We start from the raw sequence: 24,320 nt of genomic DNA on the forward strand, positions 1-24,320 counted from the left end.
TCACATATGGGGATTCAAACGTCCCATATGTCATTTCTCTTGTTATTTCGATCTTCATTGTATTTTACAATTTGCTTTTTTTTGAGGATTTTATCCCAACTTTGTGAGGACTAGCTAGAAGCTTTGGAGTGATTGAGCTCGCTCCATTAATTATACATATGCCTCAACAGATACAATCACCAATCCCGTTTGTCACACCCTGTGGGTGGGACGCACCTCTCATAAGAAACACAGCCTCCTCCGGGAAAGTATTTCCTCATGTGGACGACAAGGAGTGAAGGGACGTGCCTTTCGTGGGAAACACACCCTTCTGTGGGAAAGTGCACCCCCAGTACCCGCAAAAGGTTTTGAGGCTAAATTAGGTATTCATTGATGAGAAAGAGCCCTCTCACTACTATTTGGCTAGTATACGAGATCCAAGAATTTGAGAGTCCACGGAGCTTGAGATCCAAGGATCTCAAATCCCTAAACACTTTCCCCGCACCCACCCTCAACCCCCTCACCCTCACCCCAACACACCACACCACCACCCCTATCCCCCCTGATCTTAGTGTACTTTGAGGATCTCAAATTCTCATATGATAGAGCCACTACTTGAGGGTAGGTCAGATGTGGCATGGACCCTATGTCAGATCGACCTTGATAAGCATGTCCACGGATCTTTGGGTATCCATGGTATTCAAACCAATGTTGTCAGCATTGAAATCGGACCTGTATCATTTATCCAACAATTCAGGTATAACAGCCAATACCGATACTCAAGTGTATCATATCGGCCAAAAAATAATTAAAAATTTTTGTGTCAATCAGAACTTCTTGGGTCAGTATCATATCAAATTTTTGGTGATACGATAAGTATCGGCCGATACGCACCGATACTGACAACATTGATTCAAACATGCTTAGGGGGCATTTGAGAGTTTGGATCTAAAATCTACCCATCTGAGGTAGCATGGAGGCTCTTACGTGGCATTGGGCCCCACCCCATGATCCAATCTCTTATCAAACACTGGGATTTGAGATCCCTACTTTAGGCCTCTCTTTGAGAGCGGGTGTTAGAGGGGAGATGAGAGAGGTGATAGAGAGCAGATCAAGTGATCTGCCAAATCACTTTTATAAAAATGATTTGGCATCCTCCATGAGGTCCTTGTGGGATGAAGCAATGGATGGTGAAGATGTTGGATCATTTTTTAAAGTGATTTGACAGATCACCAGACCTGCTGGAAAATAGGTAATGAGTTGCCATCTATATCTTTAGGAAGACGTAGTTAAAAATTACTCATCTCTACTCTTGACACCATTCTCATCTCCCAAATCGAGATTCTCAATCACTAGTGCGGGTAGGCGGTATTAATTAAACCCTCACTAAATTCCTTCTCCCCACCTGTCTCCAGCTCCCAAACAGAGCTGAAAATCGAGGCTCAAGGGTACCCTTGCTGTCCAAAATTGCACCATGAATGTAGTATGTGTTTAGACCATAAAGATGTAAGCTGAGAACAAGTGGGCTTAAACAGGCTTAGATCAAATCTATGAGGGGCTAAGTTGGGTCATATAAATTGATGTAGGGTTGATTGCATAAAACCCTTAAAAACAGCATAAAGAAAAAGACAGCAGCAGATAATTCAGAAAAAAAAGTATCAGAAAGCATTTCGAACCGGAAAAAAGAAAAAGACAATGAATTCTGACAAGAAAAGGCGTTTGGTATTATTCTTGATTAATATTCCACAAGATTGTTTAATCTCGAACTGTCCATTAAAAATAGTTATATTCGTTCTTTTTTCTTATTTTCCTAAAAAAACATTTTGGTGAACAACTGTCAATGGTGTGGCTATGTGTGTGGCATATGTAGATGCTACTGTTTTTCTGTTGGTGGACTTTGTGGTGCTTGTAGATGTAATCATGGGATGCATTTCTTTAAGTAACGCATGCATGTGGTATTAATAGATAAGAAAAATACAATGATGGGAAAGGGCCTGGCATGCACCCAAACAGCATCATCTTACATGATGGGATCCTCTCCACATGGACTACCTAATCAACAGGCACACGCACGTATCACCTTGAGAAAACGAAAAAAAAATGGAAATTCATGTCTTGTTTTGTTTTGTTTTATGTTGAAAACTAGAGTGATAATAAGTGTGCCTTAGTCTGGAATATAGATGATACTCACTTTTGGCACCATTTCATGTTTTGTTGAGATCCAAAAAATATGATAAATATGGCCAATTCATAACTCGAAATATGACAAACCTGGCCAATTGATTTTTTTCTCGATAGTTTTATATTTTTGTCTCTTGAAAAATTAGGCACTTGAAACAAACCACTTGTCTAAGTTGTTGCCTGAAAAAATCAGGCATCATATAAGTTGTTGTTTCTCTTTTTGGGTTTATAACCCGAAAAAACCACACCCGGCATGAAGACTTGATCACGCTGGCTTAGCCTGTCATATCTGTGTTCGTTGTGCCATAAAACCCCGAGGCTAGGGCCTTCACCCTTGGGGCCTATGTTGCGCACCGGCTTGTGCAGAGGGGTGACAGCCATGAGAATCGATCAAAGAAATAAGTACAAAAAACAAAAAGAGAAAATAATCACACACGGAAAATAAGAATTTTTCGTGGTTCATCGAAAACTGCATGTCCATGACAGCACTGAGTCTTATTATTATTGATTGGGATATACAATACAGAGGAGGATATCTCTTTAAATAGTATTAGTTTGAATTTCACAAGGAGTATAATAGTGTTGTTGAATATAAGGAGTATAGGTTCTACAAAAATTTAGGACTTATATCCAGGTAGAAAACCGGCTTCATACTAAAACATAAACACCATATAAGTTGTTGCTTAAAAAATTCAGGAAACATGTAGGTTGTCGCGTAAAAAAAATCAGTTTTCATGATTTCAACCAAACAAAAGAACAAAATTGTTAAGAAAACAGTAAATTAGCCATGTTTGTTATATTTTTTAGTCTGCGGCCAGTTGTGGTATTGTGCTCAAAATATAGTGTCGTTTATGTCATTGTCTGTAAGTTTTTTTTTTCCTAGTTAAGAAAGACACCCAAACAATGAACCAAAGTTCAGTTATTCCATGCATGGGACCAAGACCTGGATCATTTGTTATCCCACTCAATCCAATCTACATTTCAAAAGTCCTAAATGAACCTATACCTAATTCAATAGAAATAATGTGTCACATGGGTTCGCAACACATATGCAAATGAAAATCTATTAAGAGCCCTTAGGTTTTGGAAAGTTTTGGAAGAACTCTTTCTAGATGGTTATCCATATAAACAAATAAACTCAGAGTTTTTGTTTTTATATTGAACCTTTTTAAATCCACATCAGATGCTTACCAAAAGGTTCTCGCTTCCCTGTAACTCCATTCCATACTCGTCCCCTGCAATGGGTGTATAAAATAATGTCCAGACATGTCAGTGTCCGTGACAACATGTTTAACTTTGTCTGCTTGTGTAACTAGGGACACACTTGCGTCACTAGGGACACACACCATCTACACGATCCAGATTTTATTTTTAATCATTTCTAAGGTTCAAGTTGACACACTCGGCCGTTTTTAAGTCAACCTACTTGTATTTATAAGGAAAATAAATGTTGTCAGGTTTTCTTGCTGGATAATCCAAAACTTTACAGAAGGGACCCCATCCTTTGACATTGATCACAGCCATCTAGATGATTTATCTGGACGGTTTAGATCTGTCGTCATCCATGTTAGAATGTGGACCTATCCTGGCTGTTGGTTGGATGGTTAGGATTGAATGTAGGATGAAACTCATTCTATGTAAGATGATCCTTACTAAAAAAATATGTACTTATGCACGTACAATGTTCCTCGTAGTGGCCTTAATTTTTGAAGGCTTAGACAGGCATGCATACAAGGATCAATCTACCTACTCAGCAACCTAGAGACACACCCTAAAGCAAAATGTAGTTTGGACTAATCTCTCCACAATGGATGAGAGAGAGAGAGAGAGATCTGCACCATATCAGAACCATAAAAAAAAACCGCGATAGCTAGCTATACACTTTAGAGTTTTTTTGGCAAACAAGCACCACAATTGCAGCAACTTAATTTATTCTTTTATACTTTTTTATTTTATTTTTTTCTCGGAGAAACCACCCCGGGTGCATAGACTTAGCCGCGCTGGCTCAGCCTGCTGTAATTACGGTCTCTGTTCATGTTGGCGTAAAACTCCAAGGGCTCACCCCCCTCGACTCCATGAAGTCGCCAAGCTTCGGCTTACGCAGGGGGGGGGGGGAGGGGGTGACGCCCATGGGATTTGAACCTAGACCCGTCAAACGGTCTAGGTCCCATCCCACTACCCCAAACCCCTGAGGTCTAACTTTGTTCTTTTATACTTGGAATCACGCCCTGGCTTCCCTTTCCCGGTTTTACTCAATGAAATCTACAGTTCTAATGCCTCAGGGTAGGGTGCCTATTGCCTAGTGCAACAAGAATCATCAATGTCAGATGTTCTTGCAAGGTAAGGATGAAATCACATGCAAAAAGTGTCAAACCACATTGCGTACTTATTGTTTCATGAGAAAATGAAATTTTTTAATGAAAATTTTCATTTCATTTTTTCTGCAACAGTAAGCTACCCAATGGGTTTGACACTTTTGCAAACGAAGACAATTTACTTAAGAAAGGACTTTAAATTTTTGTAGTGCAAAGATCGGGTCCAGCTGTGTATGCTTTGGACAGTAAGGTACCGTTTGGATGACATCCAAAACCAGGTTCTAAACCTGATTTTGTCTGTCAAACCTAGTTTGTGCACTGTTTGGGTGATACAAACTGGGCTTACCAAATCTGGATTTTCCCTCATAAAACCAGGTTAATCCCGCAAATGTTTGTTCGCCCATCCTTCCCCCCACCCCCCATCACTCACCTCTCAACCACCTCCCATGTCCGGCCATTTCTAGCCGGCGCAAAATGGTCAGAATGATTCCAGCCGGTTGGTTTTTCCCTCTTTTAAAAAAAAAATAACAGTGACGAGTGGCCATTTTTCGGCAAGTCGGTGGCCAGAAAATGGCTGACCACCATTTTTCCTTTTTCCTTTTTTAATTATGTTTTGTTACATCCGGGCCATTTTTCGGCCACCCGCTGGTTGGAAAATGGCCAATATGGTGCCGGCCAAGAAGGGCGACACCATTTCGGCCATTTTCTGGCCGGTCGGTGGCTGGAAATGGCGGACCACCTTTTCTTTGTTTTTTTACGGTTTTTTGGTTTCTTACAACATTCCAGCCATTTTCCGGCAACACACCAGCCGGAAAATGGTCCATCTGATAGCACCATCCCAGCCATTTTCAGCCGGTAGGTGGCTGGGAAATGGGCAGCTGCTGCTTTTTTTTTATTTTTTAGTTTTTGGTCATCCAAAGGTTTTACTTGATAGGTTTTTTGGCAAACCTAGCTTTGCTCTCTGTTATCCAAACAGGGCCTAAATTACTCCCTAACGCATCTAGAATATATCACCAGCATCCTATGGTGCTATCTCAACATGGTCGTTGGAAAAAAATAGATTGACAAGTTGGGGACTGTCGGCCCAAGCTTACAAGTTTTAGGCTGCCGATAGTTGTGAGAGTCATCCATTTTTATATCTTATTAAACAAAAATGATCATATTTGTTCCTCCATTGATCAGAATTTTGACCTTTGAGATGCATCATGATCATGCAATATGAAAGGATTCAAATTCAAATAAACGATAACAAATGTTCAATTTGAGTAAACATAATTTCATACTCGATCTCACAGCTGATATATACAGAATTAAGTAGAAAGTATTTGATAAAAGTGGAAGGAGATCTTTAAATCTTTCAAGATCCATCCTACAACAATGGGGTCAAAAAAGCCAAAATAAGTAATTTGTTATTACCCCTTTAAAATTTTCTTGCAATTCTTTCTGAAGAAAATAATTACCTTACCATGAACAGGTTGAATAGAGTAATGATTTTATAATTCCACCTGTATAAGTTTATGATTTATCTTTTAGAAAGCTGGCTCAATGCAGATCAGGCACAAGGGTGGACATTGGGCACCAGGCCTGCCCTGAACCGGTCCAAGGCCAATTTACTGAATGGGCAGGCCGACCCATTATAAAAATGCATGTTGCTCAACAAGGCCCAACCCATTCTGTGGTTTGGCTTAAAGGGCCTGACCCAAACTCGATTATAATCAGGTAAGGCTCATATGAGGCCTAGGTTTGGGTGAAGCCTGTCGAGTCCTTATTAAGGCCTATTTGGATTGGCCTGGCCCAGCCCGTTGTCCACCTCTAAGTCCGGGGGACTTTGTACTGAAAGCTGTACAAGGCACCTTAGATGACATTTACTATGAAGAAAAACGACAGCCAAAACCTATTTAAAGCTTTATGTTTTTCATAAATGTTGTTTCAGCCATTGATGCAGCTCATTTACAAAGTGAATGGCAGTTCCGTGTGGAATAACTTTTTATGGGTTTTGGTTGTTACTCATATTGATGATGAGCAGTATCCAAGGTTACTTTGATAATTTTCTGTCTAAAGTTTCTGTGGACTTGATGTATTCCCCCCTTAATGCACCTCGACATTACACGTGGCAGAATCATCATTCCTGCTTTTCTGAACATTTTTTGGGGCTCAGTTATCAGTCTTTTCTCAAAGTGCTTTTCATAAAATAAAAATAGATTGAAATAAGGGTCTTAAACACATGTTTTTCAGTTCCATGTCCAAAATCTAGAATCTGGACAAAAACCTTATTTTGTGGACCACACATCCATTACGGAAAAGAGAATGATAAATCTTTCATTAGCATACTATGGTGATCAGGTTGTTGTCTCCCAACGCCTCTCTCTCTCTCTCTCTCTCTCTCTCTCTCAATATTTTATTCATTAAGCGTCTACACTTGCATTATTTAAACATTTTTAATCATACTTGAAGGTTCAAGTAGAGATCTAGGTCAGTCAACCTAGTCGGATTGAAGAATGAAAACACACTTCTCGTAGTTGTAGACCATACCAAGGTTTATTTTACGCGATTTACAAATTACTATAGTAGATCTCACGTGCAATGCTGCTTTTTGGCAGTTGCAGATAGCCGTCTCAGCTCACCTTTTAGAAGTTTCTAGCATTGGTAGGCTATTATGTAATATATATGCTAAATCACCAGCTAGCCTATCAGCTGGGAATATTGTTGGCTGGATTAATCTCTTTTAATTAGTAGCCTTGATCCCCAAACAAACATGTTGAATGTATGTATATATGTGTGAGTGGGGATGTGTTAAATCATTAAAATGGCCGAATCCAACCCGAAAGAGCTAGTAGAAACGTTGCTTATGTTTCACGATAGAACTTCACCATTTTGAATCCAATGAGTGCATATTCTTTGCTACGAGGTCGAAGCTGAGTGTAATGGACAAAAGGGATATTGGGTTTTAGGCTAATAAACTCGAGATAGTTTTTCCCTGATTATCCAAAAAAATGGTATTTTGGGTTAGGTTAGTTTTCATCTAACCCTCTTAGATCCCTCTGCAATGCACACCGAGAGAGAGAGAGAGAGAGAGAGAGAGAGAGAGAGAGAGAATTTACTATTTACAAGGATCATGATGGCTATATAGGGGATGTCAGGACTGCTTCAACTTTGCTAGCCTTCAAATGCACGCTGCCACACTATGCTTTCGTGGTATCCACCTCCATGAAATCATAAAATCTACTTCGTTTCCTCTATTTAATCCCCATACCTCCCCCATTTTGATTAATTTCATAGGTGAAAAACATGGCTACTGCTTTTCTACCATTTTGGGGAGTCTCCCTCTTTCTCCACCTTTATTTCCTTTGTTCAACCTGCACTTACCATGTAATTCTATCTTATTATATTAAATGCCTTGGCATTCTAAGCTAACTTTGAGTACTGGAGCGAGAGCAGATCCAGTACTCGCACTCGGCCTACACAAAACACAGAAAATCGCTGCTGCGTGCATCAGACATACTTTGGCACAGAGCAATTTTTTGTGTTTTTGCATGGGTCAAGTACTTAACAAAATACTCGGCCCCGAGTACTGGATCTGCTTTGCTTGGAACCCAGTCAAAGAAAATGCATTGACTCAACCCCATTTCAAGTTGATTCAATGCAGTTCCAAATCAAAGGACTTCATCTCAGCTTGACAAATTAAGTCCTGCCAAGTGAGCTGGACCTGACACTAACTAGCTAGCAGTGACATGCACCAGATGTCTCTCTTCTTGGTGCTTTTGGGGTTCATATGAAATATCACCACGTTCATGAGATCCACTTTTTCTATTGGAATCTAAAAAAAGTGGCCAAGTTTGTCAAGCTCCCCTACTAGTAAAAGTGCAGTAGTTCATGCAGTCTGTCACGTTGGTCATGATGTTAAACACGCTGATTTTTTCTTTCTTAAACCATGTAAATAAATATCTTTCAATTTTATCCCATTATTTTGTATAGGTGCATATTGCCTATTTGGGCCACAACTACCTTGAGGACCCTCTTGTAACAACACAATATCATGTGCAGCTTTTATCAACTCTGTTTGATAGGTATTCTACAGATAAAAGCTTCCTCTTAAATTTCTCTCTATGTTTGATTCGAAGTTAATATATAGTGATCTTATCCTTGTTCTTAGTGAGGATGAAGCAAGGGATGCCTTGATATATAGCTACAAGCATAGTTTCTCAGGGTTTGCAGCTAAGCTCAACTCAACACAGGCTACCACTTTGTCTAGTAAGCATCAAACTTCTAGCATTGAATCTTTCTTCTCTAAGACCTGCCATCTATTTTTGAAGTGGCTTTCTATCTAATTTCTGATCCTCCCTAGAGTCATTTTCTCCCACTCTCTACTTTCACCATCACTTGCATGTTTTCATTTTATGTTCCAAAACACAGAACTGCCAAAAGTTAGTGCTAGCCACGTCATTATCGGTTATCTTATATATGGATAAAAGTTTAAATCTTGGTTATATATTTATATTGTAAAAGTTAAGAAGAAAACTGTGAATTTGTAGGATTGGAAGGTGTGATAACCGTGTTCAGAAGTAGATTATTGAAGTTACACACAACTCGTAGTTGGGATTTCATGGGGTTAACCGTAGATCAACATGAAGCAATTGCACCCATGCAAGCTGATTATGGTGATGATGTGGTGGTGGGCGTCCTTGATACAGGTTAGCCCTTGTTATTGTTGTTGCTGCTGTTGTTTGAATTGATACTAACATCTTTTACTCCAGATGTTTGAAGTTTCAGATGCAGGTTTTATATTGTCTTTACTGATGTCCAATTATATTGTCCTTGTTGGTATCCAATATACCGTGTTAATCTTTTTTTTTTTTTGGTGTCTACTGACACAAAGTCATGGATTGTTCTTTTCTTCAGCATTGACAAAACAACCCAAAATCAGAAGTTAGTTTGTCATTGCAATAGCTAGCTTATTTTACTCTCTATCATTAGAAAATCGAGGCTTTATTTAGATGGTTCTTTGATAGGCTTACAAAGTTTGTTAAACCATATTTATCGTAAGTTTCCCTGATAGTCATCGCACAATTAAAACTGATTCTTCATCTAAAGGCCATTTGCTAAATCCCTAATGATAGTTCGTATCATTTTGATAATATCACCATTATCTTCAAAGACTTGCAGCGTACAGTAAATCAAAGATAAATCTTGCATTCTCTAATTAATAGTCAAGGGTACAAGCATAGGTGTCCTCTTTGCTATCAAAACCCTCAAAAAATGCATTATCTTCAAAAAGCTAATTAGCAACTTAACTACCAAATTAAGATTCTGGTTTTCAAAAATATCACATCATCAACCTGCTAGAAATGCATTACATCCTCCGGACTTTGTTTTGAAATTGTCGTTTTCCGGGATACTATAGAGGAGCGAATGCTCCTAACGTTTTGACTTTTTTGTTTTCCTTTTTTTCTGCAAGTGGCTAAGGACTCAATCTTACATTAATATGCTGATAGCTTAAGCATTTCACCATTGCACACACACGCACACATATTTGGTAATATATTGAAGGTACAAAACTATTGAGTATAAATCACTTTTTTTTATAATTAATTTTTCTTTTGTAGATCAGACTCATGGATGTGATCTATTAGATTTGTTTAGTAGAAAATGAATTTGAAATCATATGATTCTGACACGTATGCTGGGTTTTTAAGGTCTTCAAAAATCAATGGCCCACAATGTATTAAAATTTCATGACTTAAAAAACCATATTTTTAGATCAAAAATCCAAGGTTTGATACTTAGCAAACAAACTATGCTAAACACATCTATATGGTCAGATTGAATTGATAAATCTTGAACCTATGATTTTTTGCTCAATAGTTCTGCCTTCAGTAACACCAAATATATACGTGTGTGTGGTTAATATTTGATGCTATTAAAGGCATGAAACTATTGAGTATAATTTACCTTCTTTTCATATTTTCTATATTTTTTTGGTAGATCAGACTTTATGGATATAATATACAAGATTTATTCAGTAGAAAATGAGTTTTCAATCATGTGATTGTGACATGTAAATAGGTTTTTTAAGGGCTTTAGAAATCAATGGTTTATATTGCACTACAATTTCACGATTCAAAAAATCATGTTTTTAGATCGAAATAACATGATCAAAGGTTTGATCCTTAACAAACAAGCCATGCTGAATACATCTATGTGGTTAGATTGAGTTGATTAAGCCGGAACATATGATTTTTAGATCAATATTTCCGTGTAGGGGAGGGCATCCAGACGGCAGCCCGATGGGCCAAGCCGACCCAGCCCTCCAAGGTCCATGTTTGGGCCATGATTTTAGGTCCGAGACTGCTAGATACTGACCCAAAACCAGCCCCGTTATATACGTGGGCCAGCCCGATGGGCCTAAGTTATTTATTAATTTTTTTAATAATATAAAAATTTTAAAAATTAACTATTACATAGTAACTTGGATAATTATTATTATTTACCTAATTAGTTGCATGGGAACTTGCTATTCTCTCATTAACCCATAATTTCAGTCAGGCATTTATTCATTTTAAGATTGGGTATGCCGGGTTCGGCCGGACCCGGCCCGCTTCACATTGGCCCGTTGGAACAATGGTCAGAGTCGTGGGCTTTTCTTCAAACCTGAGCCCATTAAGAAATGGGTCATTGACTAGTCGGCCCGACCCATTAGCAGGCTAGCCCAATTCTCACACCTAGTTCCATGACTTCAATAGCACCAAAATATATATATATATATATACACAAAGAGAGAGACCACTAGAATATGAGAATTAGAGTATGAACCAAGATTTTCATGGATTTTTTGTTTTTTTATTAAATCCTACTATGTGGATGTGGTCTACATGCTTGGTTTCAAAGGGATTAGCTATTGAATCATCCAATTTTGATGCATAAGCAGGATTTTTTAAGGCTTCAAAATTTACAACTTAGAATCCTTGTAAATATTCAAGCATCCAAAAATCATGTTTTTCATCAAAAAAAGCATGATCCAGCAGTCAATTCCTATCAAGTGTGCTATTTGAATGCATCCGCAATGTCTGATTTTGCAAAAAAAAACATCAAAAATGCCTAGTTCACACCTTAGTTCTCATATACTAGTGACCTTATATATAACCACTAGAGTATGAATCAAGATTTTCATGGGTTTTGTTTTTTGTTAAATCTGACCATGTGGATGTGATCAACATGCTTGGTTTCAAAGGGATCAGCTCTTGAATTTTTCAATTGTGATGCATAAGTAGGATTTTTTAAGGTTTAAAAATCGACAGCTAAAATTTTTGTAAATATTCAATCATCCAAAAATCATATTTTTTCATTAATAAAATGATCCAAGAGTCAAACCCAAGCAAATGGACTATGTTGAATGCATCTCAAAGGTCAGAAAATGCTTAGTTCACACCCTAGTTCTCATATTCTGGTGGCCTTGTGTGTGTGTGTGTGTGTGTGTGTGTGTGTGTGTGTGTGTGTGTGTGTGTAGGTTCTAACAAAACTCAGGTGCCTACGGTAAGGGGATGGAGTTTCAAAGTGTTTTTTGCGAATCTAAAACCACATATGCATTCAACATGGTTGTTTTGCTAAGAAACAACACGTGTATCATGTTTTTCTGATAATTGTGTATATGTGTGTGTTGGTCTAAGGGGGAGAGAGACGAGTGAGGGTTGGTGAAGTATTTGGTGCAGAGATGCATAGGGTACAAATGAGTTGTAAATGAGAATATCTCATTACTCATATGTTTTCTAGTGAATCTAGTCCCATAGATGTGATCTACATGGTCTGTTTAGTGGCGATTGGCTTTTGAATTATGGAATTCTAATGTGTATGACAGTCTTTTTAGTAATTCAAAAGTCAATTGTTGTAAAATGCATCAAAATTTCAGAATTTGAAAAAATGTAACCTTTTGTTTAAAAGAATGATCCAAGGGTTGATCCCTAATAAATTGACCATGGTTGAACACATCTATGGGATTAGATTAAGTGAAAGCAACTTGCACTAATTGAAACTTGAATTTCAACTCATTAATATTGTATGCACATATGCCCCCAAAGTCTCTCTCTCTCTCTCTCTCTCTCTCTCTCTATATATATATATATATATATATATATATATATATATATTAGAGAGAGAGGGAGTATTAGAGTATGAACTAAGATTTTCATGTTTTTTTCTTCTTGTTAAATCTGACCATGTAGATGTGATCTACATGCTTGGTTTCAAAGGGAACCGCTCTTAAATCATCCAATTGCAATGTAAAAGCAGGGTTTTTTAAGGGTTCAAAATTGATTGCTTAGAATCTTTGTAAATACTCAAGCATTCAAAAATCATGTTTTTTCAAAAGAAAAGGCATGATCCAACAGTCAATTCTTAGCAAATGGACTATGCTAGCTAAATACATCTGCAAGGTTGGATTTGCAAAAAAACACATGAAAAATGCCTTGATTACACCCTAGTTCTCGTATTCTATTGGCCTATATATAGAGAGAGACAATAGAGAGAGAAGGGGAAGGGGGACTCTACAACCAAAGGAAGGTGCAACGTCTATAACCAATGAGAACATCTCTGGTGTTCTAGTGTTTCATCAATTGAACCTTATATATTTGTTTTTTTATAATATATTTAATAAGAAATATGATTTACATGAAGATTTTACATCAAGACATGCTTTTTGAAACACTAAAATGGTTGGCTCACAATATTACAATAGAAAGTATTGTCAGCCATTTTTAGCACTTTAAAAAAATATCTAGATATCAAAATTCAGAATTTAAAATATGTTACTAAAATAAATGAGATACACTTGATCATTAGACAAAGAATTAATGTCACCCGATCATCATTGGTTATTGATGTTGACCCTCTTTTAGTTGCACAATCCCCTATATATATATATATATATATATATATATATATATATATATATATATATATATATATATATATATATATATATATATATATATATATATATATATATATATATATATATATATATATATATATATATAAAGAGAGAGGGAGACCAAGAAAACGGAACATATTAGGCCTCATTTCTCGTTTTGCACCGTTCTGCCCCCATAGGTTTTAAGTGATTTATGAAAGAACTGAACTGTTAGATGTGTTTATCATATTTTATTTAGTGGGAATTGGCTCTTGGATCGTGTTTTTTTGACCAAAAACATATTTTTCTGAGTTGGGAAAAACTGGTACCTATTGAAGATCCAGATTCTGTTAAAGGTTTTACGCCAGCACAGTTGCCTCTTACGGCTCAAGATCATCATAAACAGGATATACATCCTAATCCCAACGAATCATTCACCTCTGTCAATGAGGATAACGATAAGAGATTTGGGAAAGGATATACATAGAAAGATATCATGCCTCTTTGTATATAAATATGCTATCTAATGCATATTCCCATGTATCAAGTTTTCTGTGTGTTCAATAGAAGGAGGATAAACGTGTTCTACCGTGGACGTAGGTTCTATTCCAGAACCGAACCACGTAAATAGTTTCTTGTGTGGTATTGTTGTTTCTTCATGGTATCAAAGCCACAACAGTGATTTTTTTTTCACTGTTCATTCCAGATCCTAGAGTCGTCCTTCTTGAGACACCTCTGGTTTGTGTGTCATCTCAGGCTTACGCAATGGCTCAGCTTCCTCCAACTTCATCATATCCATATCATGCTGCTCTGAACATCTCCAACTTTGTCTCATTGAGGCTTAACCATTCAAATTTTCTGCTGTGGCGTACCCAGATCCTTGCGTTGATCGAAAGCCAAGACATGCAAGGATTCGTCAATGGAGAGTTGCCGTCACCAAATCCTGTCATAGAAGGGCCTGAAAAGCAGGCTATCGTTAATCCTTCTTATGTGCTTTGGAAGAAATCTGACCGCTTACTTAAAGGTTGGATCACTGCCACTTTATCTGAGTCAGTTCTTGGCCTCGTCGTAGGTCTTGAAACTTCAAAAGAATTGTGGGAAATGCTGATCACCTCCTTTGCTCAAGATTCGCAAGAGAGGGAGTTCTGTTTAATACAACAACTATCCACTGTTAAGAAAGGGATAGATTCTCTCACAGACTACATCAGTCGTTTTAAAACGATATGTGATGATCTGGCCACTATAGGCAAACCTGTAGAAGATAAGGTCAAAGTTTTTTGGCTCCTGCAAGGCTTAGGGCCAGGATACGAAAATTTCGTCACCAGCATGCTCAAGCCACCGGTTCCTTCATATCGAGAAATCATGCCTCTGCTGCAAAGTCATGAAACAAGAACTACCTTGTATGATGTCACACCACAAGCTGCGTATTATGCAAATCAAGGTCAGTCCAATAAACGAAAAAACAATTTCAAGTTCAATAGTAAAGGAAGAGGTTTTCATCAAGGACAAAACAGTTTCAATAAAAGTGCTGCAAATGAGTCCAAAACTTCAGCCAACACCCCTCAAAATACCAGTCAGAATAAGAACAAATTTTTTGGGATGCAATGTCAGATATGTGGAAAAAGGAATCATTCTGCCCTTAATTGCTATCATAGATTTAATCATTCTTATCAAATGGATGATGCGCCTAAAGCCCTTGCAGCTCTATCTATAGCCGATTCCCAAGATAATGAATGGTTTGCGGATTCGGGAGCTTCATCACATATGACAGGCGACGCTGGTAAGTTGTCTAAATTAACTCCATATCATGGCCATGATTCTGTTATAATTGGGAATGGAGAAAGATTACGTATTCTCATACAGGAGACGCTGAACTTTTAACTCACCCTCTTTCCCTACAGCTCAAGGATGTTTTATATGTTCCAGATATGAAGGCTGATTTGCTCTCTATTAGTAAACTTACATCTGACTTTCCCTATGAATTCGTTTTCTCATCTTCTGGTTGTCATGTTAAGGATCAGAGAACCGGGCAAATAGTAGCGATGGGAAATAAGAAAGGGAGTTTATACTCCATACAGGATGGACCAGCGGCCTTCTTCGCCAACCGATTTCGTCGGACCACCTTGGAACAGTGGCATGCGCGCCTTGGACATCCTCAACTCAAGACGGTTTCTTTTCTGCATAATAAAAGTCTTATTTCGGTTATTGGAAATAAAAATAAGTCTCATATTTGTTCAAGCTGTCAGTACGGGAAGGCATGTCGCTTACCTTTTGAGACCAATAATGAACGAAGCAAGGAAGCATTTATGAAAATCCACTCTGATCTCTGGGGACCAGCCCCTGTTATTTCAAAAGACCATTATAGATTTTATGTGATATTCACTGATGATTATAGTCGATTCACTTGGTTCTATCCTCTAAAGAGAAAGAGTGATTTTTTGGAAGTTTTTCAACATTTTCACAAAATGGTCCAATGTCAGTTTGAAAAATCCATTAAAATTTTTCAAAGTGATGGCGGGGGTGAATATTCTAGTACTATGTTTTTGCGATACTTAAATGAACATGGAATCAAGCGTCAAGTTTCATGCCCGCATACTCCTGAACAGAATGGGGTTTCTGAACGAAAACATCGCAACATCACTGAATTAGGACTTACCATGATACATCATGCTCATATTCCAAAAAAATTATGGGTTGACATTTTTTCGGCTGCTGTATTTCTTATTAACAGATTACCCTCATCAAGTTTGGGAATGGCTACGCCGTATTTTCAGCTGTATCAAAAGAACCCTGATTATTCAAGTCTGAGAATCATAGGGTGCCGATGTTATCCTTTTCTTCGGCACCACACTAAGAACAAGTTTGATGCCAAATCCTTACCGTGTCTTTATAGGGTATGACATGGAACATAAAGGCTATAAATGTTTCTACCCTCCAACTGGCAAAGTTTATGTCTCACGTCATGTTGTGTTTGATGAAGATTTTTTCTCTTTTGCTAAACCAGGATCCTTATTTCAACACACTATGATAGAAGGCGATGCTGCTACTTTCTCACTGGAGAATAAACCAAGTTTCCTCAAAGTTGTTTCATCTTCTCCTTCCTCGCAGCTCACTAGTTCTCTCAATGAAACATCTATTGAGTTATCTTCATTCAGTTCTCCCACTTTAGCCAACAGTCTTCCAGGACCGTCAACACTTCCTGAGCTGTCACTTCAACAACATGATGTCTCTCATGAAGCCACTCATGAATCTCCTTCTCCACATGATGATGGAACTCATGAAAATAATCACTCACCATCATCTACAGCTTACTCTGATTCTACAAGATCCATGGTCACCAGGAGCATGCATGGTATTCATAAACCTAACCCTAAATATGCTCTCTTACATACGGTTGATCCCACCATTCCTACAGAGCCACATAACGTGAAAGCAGCTCTCTTGCATTCTGGTTGGAAAGCTGCTATGGATGAAGAAATTGCGGCCCTATCCAAAAATGATACTTGGGATCTTGTTGATAAACCTCCAGGAGTCAATATTGTTAGTTCGAAATGGGTTTTTAAAACCAAGCTGCATGCAGATGGCTCTCTCGAACGTCTCAAGGCACGACTCGTTGCTCGGGGATTTACTCAAATCGAAGGAGAAGATTTTCATGAAACTTTTTCTCCAGTAATTAGGCCTTCTACTATCCGTCTAGTCCTGAGTGTTGCTCTTATGGCTAAATGGGATATACGCCAGCTTGACGTTAAGAATGCTTTTCTCCATGGGATTCTTCATGAAGAAGTTTTTATGACTCAACCTCCTGGCTACAAGCATTTGGACTATCCACATAAGGTCTGTCGTCTTAAGAAAGCTCTATATGGTCTTCGTCAAGCCTCTTGGACATGGTTTGATCGACTGAGTTCTTTTTTGCTGTCCACTAGTTTTTTTTGCAGCACCTCTGATCCATCCATGTTCATTTGGCATCATAATAAGCAGACTATGGTCCTTCTCATCTATGTTAATGATCTAATCTTGACAGGAAGTGATTCTTCATTACTTCAATCGTTTATTTCTTCTCTTGGGACACAATTTGCCATTAAAGATATGGGACCTCTTCACTACTTCCTTGGGGTTCAAGTTGTTCGTGATTCCAAGAGCATGTTCTTAAGCCAACATAAGTATGCTTTTGATCTTTTGAGCCGCTCGCACATGGCCGACTCCAAGCCAATGAACACACCTATACCACGAAAGTTATCTGCTGCCGAAGCTAACTCTGCGCCATTCCAAGACGTTACTCTTTATAGAAGCATCGTTGGGGGTCTCCAGTACTTGACCATCACTCGGCCTGAATTATCCTACAGTGTGAATTTTGTCAGCCAATTCATGCATGCCCCCACTCTGGGACATTTTCAACTTGTCAAACGCATACTCCGCTACGTTAAAGGAACAATTGACCTTGGGCTTACGCTTTATAATTTCGGCCAACCTCAACTGTATGCCTTCTCTGATGCAGACTGGGCAGGCTGCCCCATCACTCGTCGATCTACCACTGGTTATTGTACCTTCTTTGGCAATAATTGTGTCTCATGGAGTGCTAAGAAGCAGCGCACGGTCGCCCGCTCTAGCACCGAAGTAGAATACAGGGCTATGGCAACTACTGCTGCAGAGCTCACTTGGTTGACTTATGTTCTTCGTGATCTTGGTTTTAGTTCACCCAAGCGACCCATTTTGTACTGCGACAACATTAGTGCATTACATCTTACCATCAAACCAGTCTTCCACAACAAAACCAAACACATTCAGATTGACTATCATTATGTGAGGGAACAAGTCGCCAACAACAACTTGGAAACATGTTATGTCCCTTCCAGGATCCAGCTCGCTGATATTTTTACAAAACCCCTTTCTAAGGATCACTTTGCCAGTCTTCGCAACAAACTTGGTCTCCTTCGGCGGCCATGTTTGAGGGGGCCTATTGAAGATCCAGATTCTGTTAAAGGTTTTACGCCAGCACAGTTGCCTCTTACGGCTCAAGATCATCATAAACAGGATATACATCCTAATCCCAACGAATCATTCACCTCTGTCAATGAGGATAACGATAAGAGATTTGGGAAAGGATATACATAGAAAGATATCATGCCTCTTTGTATATAAATATGCTATCTAATGCATATTCCCATGTATCAAGTTTCCTGTGTGTTCAATAGAAGGAGGATAAACGTGTTCTACCGTGGACGTAGGTTCTATTCCAGAACCGAACCACGTAAATAGTTTCTTGTGTGGTATTGTTGTTTCTTCAGTACCTTCATAGCCATTAATTTTGGATCACCAGAAAAACCTGTATACATGTCAGATTTCTGCAATCCAAAGGCCTCTTCTCACTAAACAAAACCTATAGATCACATTTAGGGTGTTAGGCGTGAGAAGAAATACTTAAAACTATGATTTTTGAAGGGGCCTAACGAGACCTAACGAAAAAAAGGCCCCTAAGGAATGCATTACTCATATATATATATATATATATATATATATATATATATATATATATATATATATATATATATATATATATATATATATATATATATACATGAAAACGTGTAGGTTCATGAACATGACCAGAATGACTCGCGCTGCTGTTGAGACTTTTAGAGGTGACTTTTGTCGCGGCTTAAAGTTCAAGCATGAAAACAGCACTGCTGAGTGTCCATCACACGCGGGATGGATGCTCAGCCCAAGTTTGTTTTGGTCATGTTCCAAAGTAATCAAGCACCTACGCACTATATATATATATATATATATATATATATATATATTCTTTTCATATTTCTAGACCTTTTTTTTGTAGTTCAGAGCTTAAGGATGTGACCTACAAACTTTGTTTGTTTGTTTAGTAGAATGTGAGTTTTAAACCATGACATGAAAGCAGGCTTTTGAATGGCTTCAAAAATCAGTAGCCCATAATGTGCTAAATTTCCGTGACTCCCAAAAATCATATTTTACAGCCGATACAAGGTATGATTCTTAGCAAACAAACCATGCTTACTACATCTATGGGGTCAGATTGAGTCAGTAAAGCTTGAACCTATGATTTTCAGCTCAATAATCTCATGCCTTCAATAACCGAAAATATTAACCCTATATATATATATATATATATATATATATATATATAGACATATTAGATTTTTACTGTGCATAATATGAATCTCGGCTAAGACCGATTATTTTGTGTAGGTATATGGCCCGAATCAGAGAGTTTCCAAGAAGTTCCACGGATGAAACCGGTTCCATCACATTGGAAGGGTAAGTGTGTCAATGGAGAGCAGTTTAATCATACAGCTTGCAACAAGAAGCTAATTGGAGCCAGGTTCTACATAGATGGCTATGAATCTCAATTGGGACCTCTAAATACTACTAAGAATCCAGAGTACAGGTCCCCTAGGGACCATGTTGGACATGGCACACACACTGCTTCAACTGCAGTTGGGGTCCCAGTGGCCAATGCTAGCTTCCTTGGCTTGGCCCAGGGCTTGGCTAGAGGAGGTGCACCCATGGCCAGGCTTGCTGTCTACAAAGTATGTTGGAACCCTGGCTTCTGCGCTGAGGCTGATATTTTGGCTGCTTTTGATGAGGCTCTAAGAGATGGTGTCGATGTAATATCGGCTTCGCTCGGGACCGCAGCGCCGTTACCGGGCTTCTTCGCATCGAGTTCGGCTATTGGCTCTTTCCATGCAGCGCAGAAGGGCATTGTTGTTGTCTTCTCTGCTGGGAACGAGGGGCCTGAGCCAACATTGGTGGAAAATGTACCACCATGGAGCATATGTGTGGGTGCAACCACCATGGACCGGAGCTTTCCTACCAAGCTTATCTTGGGGAACAATAAAACCATTGTGGTAATTAATTGCTCTTATTCTACTAATCATGAATGATCATGAATTCCAAATATAATTAATATTCACCATGTCAATGAAAAAATTGTGGCTACTTTTTAAATGAAGAGAAAAAGAGACAAGACCTTAAGGCATGTTTGGAGTCACAAGTTCGTGAAGCCCAAGAAAGTTCGTGTTACATTAAACTGTGGTATATGTTGGAGATCATGCACTTGATCATGCTTTATATTGATGTGGACCTTAGCTGTATGCCTAAGGAGATGATCAGATAAACTTCAAGCTAAAGATAAGGAATCAGATCTAGTGTACAGAACCACGCCACGAAAGATAAGCCCATATATAGTTAGAAAATTCACCGCTCCCAGCACTATTGTTGTTACTGAATGTAACGTCAATATGATAAAAAAAAAAGGAAAAAGAAACTTTAAGATGTACTTTTTTTATAATAGAAGAGTAGTCCCTGGTGACCGTAACATATGATTCCTTCGTATTTGAAGAAAAAATGCAATTGTAACTTGTAGAAGTTGCATGATTTTGGCAGGGGGAAGGCTTGGTTTTAAAGCAAATGAAGTTGTCTTTGGTGGATGGAGGAGCTTCTTCTACATCTGGGTAAGAAACTAGTATATATTCAAATGTTAACTGTCTGTGTGTGTGGTTATAGAACCTCCTCCTATCTGTAAGATAACAAGCCATCAAGTTGCCCAAGTAGTGCAGTTGGTATGGTTGCAAATGCAGAAATAGAACCTCCTCCCACCAAAGATTTAGATATAGAGGCCTCACAATCTAGATGAAACTCACCAAATGTTCAGATATAAAGGTAATCTAAATAAGATTCTACCACTGCGTGGCCAGCGGGGTGCTTGTGAAGGTATTGAGATGAGAAGGCGTCAGATCAAACCCCACTGGCAAATGGGTGATCTGTTGATGGTTGGCCACATAAGGCACTTAGTGGACCATTTCTGATTAGAACTTTTTCACTAACAAACACTTGCTAGCTAAGCTCTTTATTATGTGTGTGAAGGACATGTGAGTTTGGCAAGCTGAGGCCCAAGCTAGTTGCTGGGAAGGCGGTCTTGTGCTTCTCAACTATTGGATCCGTGTCCCGCACAAGGGCAGACGAAGCTGTGTATCTGGCTGGTGGCTCTGCCTTGATCTATGCAGACTCACCCACCAAACAAGACCCACAAGTATCACTGGTTCCTAACATCTATGTTGATATCTCACAAGGGACACAAATTCTTGCCTACATCCAAGCATCCTTGTAAGTCAAACACGGCTCACCTTAAAATTTTCATTAAGTCAATTAAAACCAAATTCCCTTTTTTTAGGTGTTCTTTTTTTGGATGTTACCTAGCTGTCTATGTTGCTGGCGCCTAATTGCATGTTTGGAGATGAACTTAGGCGGCTAAGTTAATTAGCCGAGTTCTTGAATTTGAACTTGGCTATTACACATCTATAAAATTGCTTATTCTTGTGTCATTTTATATATTTTGGCATTAATAATATGTTATAGAACGTGTGATTAACCCGTTGAAAGCATCTGAACAATTCGCATTTATACATTTTTTTTACCCATCCTGCCAAAAGCACAGGATGTTAAGAGTCAACTTGATTGCCCTGATCAAGTCAGGCTTATTGTTCATTGTTATAGTTAATGAGCAATGACTTGCATTGGTGAGAGCCTAGTTTAATACAACAAACTATGCCAAACTGAGTTCATGATAAATTGAATCATTAGAGTTAATGACTTGGTTAAAAGGAATCGAAACAAGTCTATCAGATCATAACTCGAATCACCTCAATTGATTTTTTCTCTGTTTCTTTTTTTCTTTTCCTTCGAATGGCTGCACCATGAAGGGTTCTACCTTTGTCCACTAATGTTAATTTCATGGAGTTCAAGGGCTCCAGTGGTGCAGGTTGACCAATCCAGGACCTCAGTAAGTAGTGTGCCAGCTCCTACAGTTGCATACTTCTCTTCCAGAGGCCCAAGCTCCATAGCCCCCAACATTCTAAAGGTCTCTCTCTCTCTCTCTCTCTCTCTCTCTCTCTCTCTCTCTCTCTCTCTCTCTCTCTCTCTCTCTGTGTGTGTGTGTGTGTTTGTTTGCAAGCATGCATTTGTTTGTTTGTTCATAATTTTGTGCCTGAATAGTCTTTTGTAGTACTGAACATATAGTCGAATGGATTTGATGAATCTCAGCCTGACATGAGCGCCCCTGGAGTAGACATCTTGGCAGCTTGGCCTTCAAATCTTCCTCCATCTTCAATATCTGTTGATAAGATCAGAGTTAAATGGAACCTCCAATCAGGAACATCCATGGCTTGCCCTCATGTAGCAGGAATAGTAGCACTCCTCAAAGCTGCTCACCCTACTTGGAGTACTGCTGCCATTAAGTCAGCTCTAATGACAACAGGTATTACTGTTTTCAAGAGTAATTAATGAAGGATGAAGCTTTATATAAAAATCCCATATGTTGCATCTATTCCTAACCATTAACCTTATTCATATCAGCCAAAGTCTTCTTGTCCTCCTAGCTAAGCTATTGCATCCCGACTTTCGTGATTGATCTAATAATTTAATTACAATTCTTGCCTCCCTTTATTTCTAAAGGCAGTTCATTACTAGAAAAATCTAAATCCATTAAACATCAATAAATTTCAAAATTCAGTATCATTTGAACTTCAATCTTTCTTGCTAGTTAAACATTCAAAATGGGAACTCATTATCGTTCGGTATCATTTGAACTTCAATCTTTAGAATTTCCTGTTCTATTTTTCAAAATTCAGTATCATTTGAACTTCAGTCTTTAGAATTTCCTGTTCCTTTTTTCATTCTCGATCAACATATTGTTGACATTTTCTTCATGTATAGCTTACACCATTGACACCAGCCTAGAGAAGATACTTGCTGGAGGACTAACCAAATCGGTTGATCCCTTTGACGTTGGCGCTGGGCACGTAAACCCTTTGAGTGCATTTGATCCAGGGCTTGTTTATGATGTACAAACCTCAGACTACATTTCCTTACTTTGTAGCATAGGCTACAATGAGCAACAAATAAGAAGGATCATTCTAGTTCCCACTGGAACCAATGTCAGCTGCCCTGAGAACCCTACAGACACAGCTGATCTCAATTATCCTGCAATCGTGGTTTCAAACCTCCAATCTACAATGACGATTCGACGGACTCTGAAAAATGTAGGTTGGACAAAAGCAATCTACTTTGCAAGTGTTGTGAGCCCTGAAGGAGTGGAAGTTATGGTGTGGCCAAGGATAATGGCTTTCACCAGGCACATAGAAAAAGTTTCATATTATGTTACATTAACACCATTGAAGAACTCTAGGGGGAGGTACGATTTTGGGGAAATTGTATGGTTTGATGGATACCATCATGTTAGGACCCCACTGGCTGTCTGCGTGAACACCATGAATGCAGATGACATTGGTGCTCCAAGGCATCAAAGCATTTGACATCAGTATATCAGTCACGTATCCCTACAAAAAATTACAAGAAAGTGGAGAGTAGCTGTTCACGTTGTCATGACATGATGCATAAAAAGTGTTTCTTCTTTTATTTTATTTTTTTTATAAGATCAAAAGTATTCTACATGAGTGCCAAAGAGTGTTCATTTTGGAATTGATCCTCAGTGCTTTCAAATGGATATATTACTTCCACAGAGATTTTATGGGGCGATGACCCTCATACTTATAATTGCAAAATCCGAACTATCTTTGGATATTCTCCAAATGCATCATGCCCCATATTACCATATTCCAAGGTTGCAGGCCAGGTCAGGAAAAATAGGCAGTGTATGTGAGCCAGAAAATGTACCTGAGTCTGTGTTTGAATTGGTTTATCCAGTTCAAAATCTGATTTATATGTGAATAAGGAAGAACTCTATTGAAAGCCTATATGAAGACCTACATTGAGTTCCCCCACTATATCCTGCATGTTACACTTCATCCTCAGAGAGGAAAGCTACATGAATGTAAAATGGAATAATCTAATGATTGGTTTCACCATGCAATCCATACATCCATCATCTCAACTTACAAATACCATAAGTT

General features: G+C 38.5%; 1 protein-coding gene across 1 annotated transcript; it reads left to right on the forward strand.

Annotated features, from left to right (window-relative positions):
- Positions 1 to 5,131: 5,131 nt before the first annotated feature.
- On the forward strand, positions 5,132 to 23,723 carry UNE17 (Subtilisin-like serine endopeptidase family protein). Its single transcript, XM_090013071.1, has 10 exons — positions 5,132 to 5,188; positions 6,409 to 6,509; positions 8,629 to 8,726; positions 9,008 to 9,166; positions 19,600 to 20,258; positions 20,797 to 20,864; positions 21,277 to 21,516; positions 22,156 to 22,270; positions 22,453 to 22,666; positions 23,125 to 23,723. Exons 1-10 carry the CDS (start codon positions 5,132 to 5,134, stop codon positions 23,721 to 23,723), a joined length of 2,310 nt encoding a protein of 769 aa, XP_089869197.1.
- The last annotated feature ends 597 nt before the right edge of the window (positions 23,724 to 24,320 follow it).

Source organism: Nuphar pumila, chromosome 7 (assembly GCF_984573655.1).
Source record: "Nuphar pumila chromosome 7, dmNupPumi1.hap1.1, whole genome shotgun sequence".
NCBI lineage: Eukaryota > Viridiplantae > Streptophyta > Magnoliopsida > Nymphaeales > Nymphaeaceae > Nuphar > Nuphar pumila.